The sequence below is a fragment of the Vigna unguiculata genome, chromosome 5, assembly GCF_004118075.2.
Source record: "Vigna unguiculata cultivar IT97K-499-35 chromosome 5, ASM411807v1, whole genome shotgun sequence".
Classification (NCBI taxonomy): Eukaryota; Viridiplantae; Streptophyta; class Magnoliopsida; order Fabales; family Fabaceae; genus Vigna; species Vigna unguiculata.
In genome coordinates, this window is record NC_040283.1 from 16,208,355 (window position 1) to 16,217,438 (window position 9,084).

At 29.7% G+C, this 9,084-nt stretch overlaps 1 protein-coding gene across 1 annotated transcript; it reads left to right on the plus strand.

Annotated features, from left to right (window-relative positions):
* Positions 1-971: 971 nt before the first annotated feature.
* LOC114184405 (F-box/FBD/LRR-repeat protein At5g22700-like) lies at positions 972-2,069 on the plus strand. The gene is made up of 3 exons (XM_028071717.1): positions 972-1,685; positions 1,787-1,954; positions 2,061-2,069. Exons 1-3 carry the CDS (start codon positions 972-974, stop codon positions 2,067-2,069), a joined length of 891 nt encoding a protein of 296 aa, XP_027927518.1.
* The last annotated feature ends 7,015 nt before the right edge of the window (positions 2,070-9,084 follow it).

The following is a 9,084-nucleotide window of genomic DNA, read 5'->3' on the forward strand; positions in this document are numbered from 1 at the left end:
GAGATACAATCAAAGGAAACTTACAAACCACTATCGGCGTGGGTGTGGATGACGGCAACGAAAATAGGTCTCCCGTTGAGGTCTTCTCATTGCCTCTGTCTTCTCTCAGCCAAACACAATATTTCTGTCTTCTTTCTGCAAAATACTTTTCCCTTTGCCTCCAAAATTGTCCACACGTGCAAGAGTTAATATCATTTAATAAAAATAAATTTTTAAAACTTAAGTGTTGTGCATGTCAAAACTGAGTCTAAAAATAATGTTCAAATATCATTTTCGTATATAATATAGTAAATTTTATAAGTAACAACATATTAATATTGGTGAAAAATCCTCCCAAATACTAACACAATAACTTATTAACAAAGTAATTGGTAGAACATATGTGTTCTTTGAATAACTTAACCTGACCTTTTGGTAGAATGGTTAAAGTTTGGACATTCATTTAAGAGAGTGGTGAGGTTTAGTTTACCAATGCCAGGAATAAGAAGCTCAGCGGGTGGGTAAGATAAGAGTTTCATTGGATTTCAGTTGTGGTGAGATATTTCTTTGAAGAAGCTGAATCATTAGTATTTGAGTTGGGGACCTATAAAATGCATTTCATTTTCCGATTTTGGAGTATTATTTTGTGTACTTCATCTTAAGATTTTGAACATTTAGAAGAAAAAGATGAAAGATAGAATTTCATTGATATCTCCAGAAGAAAAAAAACTGTTACAGCAATTAAAATTGCCTTTATTTATAATAAAAGAAGGGTGCAGTAAAATCCTATTCTAAATGATGCTCCATCGTAACATTGCCAGCCTATAATCTGTTAAGGTTGTTAGCGGTGGATAGTGAAAAAAATTCTGCAGCTCAATGGGATGATTTTATTGTCTGCCCCTGCTGAGTTGGTGTATTTAATGATTCATGTGAAAATCCAATTTTACCCTTTTCATCATTTTCGTAATTTAACACTTCATGTGTTCGAAACAATGACTGATAGAATAAGCAGTTTGCCAGATGAAGTGTTGTGTTACATTCTCTCTTTTCTTCCAACCAAACTATCGGTTTCAACCAGTATTCTCTCCAAGAGGTGGAGACCTCTCTGGCGCTCAGTTCCTGCGTTCGATTTGGACTATCCCTGTCCCAACTGGAATATATTATCACATCCTGGTTTTTTTATTTACATTTGCACCTTCATCGTTTCCCAGATTTTGAAACAACCCATCCAAAGATTGCGTCTCAGAACTTCTCATTTTCAATCAAGGCTTGTTGATGGTAATGTAATAATGTCATTTGTTAGAGGTGCTGCTTCCCGAGGCACGGTTCAACATCTTGATCTCCATCTTTATTTCTCTACTTTAATTGATATGTCATATGACCTAGCTTGTTGCAAAACTCTAAGGGTTCTCAAATTGAATAGCGTGACATTAGCCGTGTTTTCTTCGGCTGATTTTCCCTTACTTAAAGTCCTGCATCTTTCCAGTATTCATATTTTAGATGGTAATCATGTTCATCAAATTCTATCTGCATGTCCTGATGTTGAGGACTTGAAAATTGAGATTGCATATAAACCAACTTTTTGTGGCTATGAGGATATAAACGAGTTTAAACGATTGCCTAATTTGCTTAGAGCTGTTATTGATAAAGATGTAGTTCCCTTGGAAGTTGTTTGCAATGTTCAGTTTCTGAAGATAAACATCAAGGTATGTTTCGTCAGGGTATGGATTCTTTAGGTGAAATGAATACTTTAAACCCTAAACAAAAAACTGATTTGGAAATTTTCTTTGTGATGCAATTATTGTAGGCAGGTGACGGAGAGACTAGTGATCCCATTCCTGTATTTCATAGTTTAACTCATCTTGAAATTATGGATTGTTATTATTATTATCGCAATAATCCTTCCATATACTGCCATGATGTGTTCAGATTGTTGGAGCATTGTCCCAAGCTTCAAAATCTTTCCACTGATAAGGTTTGTTGAATTCTATCTTCAAACGTTGTTTCTTTATTTTTACTTTTTACTCATCTTTTACATCTATTTTACTTTGTTATTCTTAACAGTGTATGTTATTTCACAGTCTACCTAGCATTTATGATTGGTCTTCTCTAGAGTGTGTTCCCAGATGCATCTCATTAAACCTCAAAACATGTCTTTTGAAAAATTATACTGGAACTAATTGGGAGTTTGAATTTGCAAAATATATTATGGAGAATGCCAAATTTTTGAAGGATATGATAATCTGCTTTGATATACAAAAAGTGAAGCTTGACATGATAGAAGGACTATCATCATGTTCAAAGCTCTCTCCTTCTTGTAATCTTTCATTTAAGCAATTTTAAAGATGTTTTCATTTGTTGCTGTTTTCTGTTTGGTTAAAGTTATGGATGTGTATTTCTTTCTCATCAAATTGTCTGTATTGTTTACAGAGTTAAATAAATAATTTGAAATTTACTTTATTTACTCAACTATATAAATTTAATCTGATGTTACAAATTTCTGTATTTAGAATTCATAATAAATAAACACTTTCACATATATAAATTATCTTGATAAATAATTATTATCGTGATTAAACATTTTATTTAACTTTTGTTCATTCTCTTAGAAATTATTTAAATTCAAATAGGAAATATGCATAAAGTTGTAGAGTATTTTTTACCTATGTTCATTCTCTTAAATCCGTAATTTTCTTCATCTTACGTGAACCGATCGTAGACCAAAACTCGTAATTACACACTACATTCAAGGTATCACTTAATGAGATTTTGATAGAATAACTCGAAGCGATTTGTTACCTTGATGAAAGTAAAAAAGTATTAATATATAGGTGAAAACTTTATATATTTATTTTTTTCATCTAGTAAAAAAGTAATTGACATTGTATTGCTATATAAAATATTATCATAAATTTAAATTATATATTTATGTTTTAAATTTTCGTATTGTTTAAATAAATTTTAGTCTATCATGTAATAATAAATTTAGTAAATTGTCAGGATTTATTAAATATTATCCATACCTATATATAAAAGGAATCTTTCCTTTTTGATGTCCACTTTTATGGTAACTGATTTTTTAAATTAAATAAATTAAATTTATCTATAAAATATATAAATAGTATCTATAATTAAATTGTAATAGTTATTTATATTTATTTTTATAATTATAATTTCATTATTTTTTGTTATTATAAAAAAAGTGAACATATATATGGACGTAACACATGTTTTCTCACTAGTAATGTTTAAAGTGAATAGCGTATGAAACAAAATAAACAATTTTATTCCTATAAAACAATACTCTTCCAGTTTTCACAGTCTCCTACCCATTATAAACACCATTTGATAAAAGAAATAACGTGATATGCTTAAATCGAGTATAATTTTGTGTTTTTTTTTCATATATGGAACATGCAACTAACCTTTCACACTATAACCACTCACTATATGTTGGGAAATGATTTATTGTGCAAAACAATATTATATGCAAACACTACACCATTTTTTATTTTAAACTACATTGAACTAGTTCACAGTTTTTTAAAAGTTGTCCATAGAAAATGTGGACAAAACAATAAAATTGTGGTCTCTTTCTCTTATATGGAGAAACCTGTTATGTTATTGTAACGTTAAATACGTTTTTGGTCCTTCAAGTTTCAGTGAAAATTGAAATTAGTCACTCTTAAAAATTTTTGACCAATTTAGTCATTCATCTTTATAAATGTATGGATTTAGTTTTTTTAATCAAATATTGTTAAGTTTATCTAACATTTCAAGCGCATTTCATGATAATATTTTTGAGTTGATTACATCGTTTGACACATTCACTTCAATATTAACTCAGATATTATTGTGAAATGTATCTGAAACATCAAATAAACTTAATAAAAGTTGATTGAAAGGATTAAATCCATGCTTTTCTAAAGTTTGAGGACTAAATTAGGTCAAAGTTTCAAGAGAGACTAATTCCAATTTTCACTTAAAGTTAAGGGACCAAAAACATATTTAACCCTTTATTTTATTCATATACTCTCTCAATATATAACAAAGTGTATCAGAGTATAAAATATAAAATGTTTCCTAATTCTAAGACAATTATTAATTTATAAAATTGAAAGATATTTTTAAAAACATAAATATTTTCTAATAACTAATTTAAATAAAAAAACATATTAAATAAATATTTTCAACAATGGGTCATATAATAAATTCTATTTTTCTAAAAAAATCAATTGAAAAAGCAATTTGTCGTATTGCAAATGATGAGTAGTCAAGAAGATATGAAACACAAAGATCAAGGTCTACATCTAAATGATCGTCAACGTCTTGAGATTATTGCTTTATTGAACCAATCCAAACCACAGTCCATGTGATGTATTGCTCATCAAATCAGTTAAATCAAGCTAAAGGTGTGTCCTTCCCTCTTTGTCGCATTTTACAAAATGGTTAATTAACAATCACACATGAACAAATAAAAAATATAGTTTACATGATTTCTTTTTTTGTTTTAAAAATAAAATCACAAAATTATTGATCCGGGAATTTTTTCCTTTTTCAAATGCAGATTTAGGCAGAATGCGGACTTAAATATGTGCGGACTTAAGCGGATGTTTACTGTATTTCAATTTTGTGAAAAAATTTACTATATATACATATGATCAATTATGTTCACTAATAATTGATATATTTGTATTCAAACTTAATCAATTACGTGAAAGAATAAATTATTTTAAGTTTTTTTAAGACTTGTCATACAGAAAATAATCAATTAGATTAAAAGTAATAATTTATTGATAAATAATTACTTAATTTATAAATGAACAATAACTATTACATTTGGTTACAACAATTTTTCACTAAAAAAAGGCTTTCTTTTAATTTAAATACAAATTTTCTTTTTGCATTATATTTGCCAAAAAAAATCATATTGTAATTCTATCAAATAATTTGTTTATTTTATCGATCAATTCACTCCCTCTTAAGTACAATTGAGACAATCTTTATTATATAAAATGCATAAATGCATTACCAATCTTATTATATGCAACATTTCTATTTGGAATGACAACAAAATTGGATCAGGTACAAATAATGCTTATTAACTACTAGCCTCATCTAAACAAATTTGCTTTGTTATCTATCAGCTATCTATTAAAAAATACTTTCATTTTTTTTCTATATGTAAGTATCTATAGATACTAGTAAATATTTTTATTATATTTTTTAATTTTAAACAAAATTATTTTTAAAAAATATTGAAAATATAAACTTAGATAAACAAAATTAACTTATAAGTAAAATTCAAATCAAATTACTCAATAAAAAATATTGATGCAAATAATCATTAAATAATCACAATTTCTTAGGTCTAATAAAAAAAATAGAAATATATGAAGTCAATTTTTAAACAATTGCTCCATGATTAATATTTCTTTCATTAATAGTGTAACATCCCGAGAAAATAGGCATATTTATTCTCTTGGGAAATTAGAATTTCATAGAGACAAATTCATGCCCATGAAAAGAAAAACACAATGAATATATATATATATATATATATATATATATATATATATATATAATAACATTATAGTCACTAACCATCAAGTACTTAAAATTTACAATACATTTCATAGTTCTCTAGTTTTTTCAAAATATAAGAGACTATAACATTACTAAAATACCTCAGAGACTCTACTACATCTATTGATTTCCTCTATCTAAACATGCAACATGTTCTACTCACGCCAAAATAATAATGATCATTGCAAAAGAGAAGAAGAGCAAACAACCACAAACCAAAAGAGTAAGCTAATATTATAAGTTCCAACGAACCACAATTTATGTATTTCTATAATTAAACAATTCAATTCAAAATTCCATCACATGATCATATATTCACACATTTATAGACGTAAGACTCAGATTTCTAGACTCGATATTCGGATTGTTGCAATTGCTTGGACACTAGAAGTTGGGTACCCATTGGAATATCCCATAAGATCCTCCACCATTTGAAATATGACAATTTAAGACTAGCAAAGAACTTACCAATCCATAATCTTCTCCACAGGGTTAATTCACTACAACTTAATAGGGAAGGAATCCACAATTCATAAACCAACTATAGGAATCTCCTACACTCTTCACCACCCAAAACACTATTCTTTATGAGTCTGAGAGTCTGGTGGAGTTTAAGGATAACTTCAAGAAGTGTCCCTAACAATTGCATCACACTAATCATATTGAATTATACTCTTTCTTATTAGAGAAAATATAGCCTTGCAAACCAGACAATTCATATATCTATCATCATAAAGTCCTTTTAGAACATTCATCATTCATTTTCCAATTTCTCTGAATAATCATCCCATACTTCTATCACTATTTCATGTAACTTAACTCATAATTCATATAATATAATTACATGGTTCCCTCATCAAAATTCATAAATAACCAATCCTTTCAACATCATATACATATTCAACGAATATTTAATAAGATCCACACACATACTCATGGAAATAATCATAAATTCATCTAATATGGAGTATTACCAACTCATTACAAGCATAACTCACAACCATCTTCTATTCATATCCCTTAGGAGTTTCTTAAAATATGATAAGGATTATAACACCACAATAAATCACACTCAATGCTAGAGCATTAGGGGTTGTCTAACTTCATCAGCACTCAACGGCTGAAAGATGTCACCAAACGTTAACTTGCCAGAGGATCCTTGTTTAGCTCACACTCAACAGTAGGTGTTACTGTTGAATGTTGTTCGCGACACTGACCTCTATTTGAGGATCTGAGGCTCGAGCTCAACGATGCAATCCTATAGCTTAGCGGTGACATTCTAAAAACTACAAAAATTCCCAAATGAAGTCCCAATTCCCACATGTAGTCTCCCAAGATTATTCAATCACAATCACACACACCAAACACAGGGTATAACATTTAACAATTTAACACTAGAAACTTAAACAACCCAAAGAAAATTATCTTCTCTTACCTTCTCACTAAATTTTCCTTTTCTCGTATCCATTAATCGTAGGTATCCATTAAAGATATTCATTTAGTATGTATCATAAATTTTACCCATTGATGTTGGCGAATACAATTTTTTTCCAACTAAGCTTATGTTAGGCATCACTACCATTACTTGAAGACTTAATTAAAAAATAAAAAAGAAAAAAGAAAAAGAAACAAAAACATGAGGGGACCCACACCAAACCTATGATAAAATTACATTGTAAACATATGGGTCTATGTGTGTGTGTGTGTGTGCATGCATGTGTGTGTGTGTGTGTACTTATGTGTGTGCGTGCGTGTGCGCAAGTGTGTGTATGTTTGTGTGTGTGTGTGTGTGTTTTTGTTTGCATGATCCTTATTTTGTGTGTGTGTGTGTATGTTTGTGTGGCCGTGTATGTGTATATATGTGTATGTGTTTGCAAAATCGTGTGTGTTTGTGTAATCATGTGTGTGTGTTTGTGTGATCGTGTGATCGTGTGTGAGTGTATGTGTGTGCATGATCGTGTGTGTGTGTATGTGTGTATGTGCGTGCACGTGTGTGTGTGTGTGTGTGTGTGTGTGTGTGTGATTGATTGTTTGAGATGAGATATTTTATATGAATTATATGGATTGAAAAGGTAGTGAATCCTAGGATAGGAATACTACTGTCTCTCTCTCTGTGTGTGTGTGTGTGTGTATGTGTGTATGATAAGAATTTAACTAATGAACATAATAATAAATTAAAAAAATTGAAATCCTTAGTGCAATATGAAAAAACTTCAACTCATTTTAGAGAGAATATTAAAAAAATAGCACAATACTAGGATTTTAAGGTGCATGGTGCAAGTAAAATGTTAGGAATTTAGTACTTTAAGGTTGTAATGTATTTTTTTTACTAATATAATGATTAATAAAGCATGGTCAATCTCAAAATCCCTCTGTAAATGTTGGCATCTTGAAACTCCTTCTCTATTTAGGAAGGTGTCATTGAATTTCTTCACAAGGTCGAAGCATCTACCACCTCTCAATGGTCGCTTAAGGATCTCAAACAAAAGGATGAGCAACAAAGCAAAGAGGTGGAAGATGCTCAATGTCTAATAAACTTTTAAAGGCTTGATGTTCTACCTAGGGAGGATAATAGTCTTATTTTAGAAATTAGTTTGACGAAAGACCCAATCTTCAAATTCTAATGATGGTCAGTCTAACCCGACATTCATCTGACAGTAAACATAAATAGCTCAAAGCCGCTAAGGTTTGTAACAAGCCCTCAGCGTATGGATTTTTGGAATAAGGCTTGATTATCATAGCATTTATTAATAGCAGAAAACAAAACAATAACACTTTACTTGTATTGTATTCATTTGTTGCTCTTAAAACTCAATCATGTCTTTCTCAATTTGTTAAGTCGAGCCATGTCCTATTTCCTATTGTGGGCTTAAATGGTAAAATAAGAGTTTTGATAAGTCAAGTTACAATCAACAATTAGTAAAGCTGAAATGATCAGTTGGAGTTGAAATAATCAGTCGAATTGAAATGATCAATTGGAAGTTGAAACAATCAGCTGAAGTGAAATGATCAATTTGGAGCTTAAACGATTAGTCAAACAGGAAGGATCAGTAAGCTAAAATGGTCAATTTGAGGCTAAAACGATCAACCCAATTGAAATGATCAATTAGGAGTTGAAACGATCAACCGAGTTGAAATGATCAGTTGGGTGTTGAACTAGGGATGTCAAAAAAATTTGTATATGCGGGTATCCACAAATAAAACCCGCAACGGGTAGAAATGGATATTGTAAATTGATACCCGCAGATAACGGGTATGTGTATTTTTTATACCTACATGTTAACGGGGCGGATACGAGTATCATAGTTTCTGTACCCGTGAATACTCGTACCCTCTATACTCTAATTTAAATTAAAAATAAAAATAAAAAACTTGATTAAAATATTAACACATTGATTTTGAATGGGTTGTTTTTATCAATTGATTTTAAAAAATCTTCATTTCGTTGTAAACTGTCATTCAACACTATTTAAATAAGTTATATGGACTTTGTTTGAAACGTATAAATGTTATGTATTG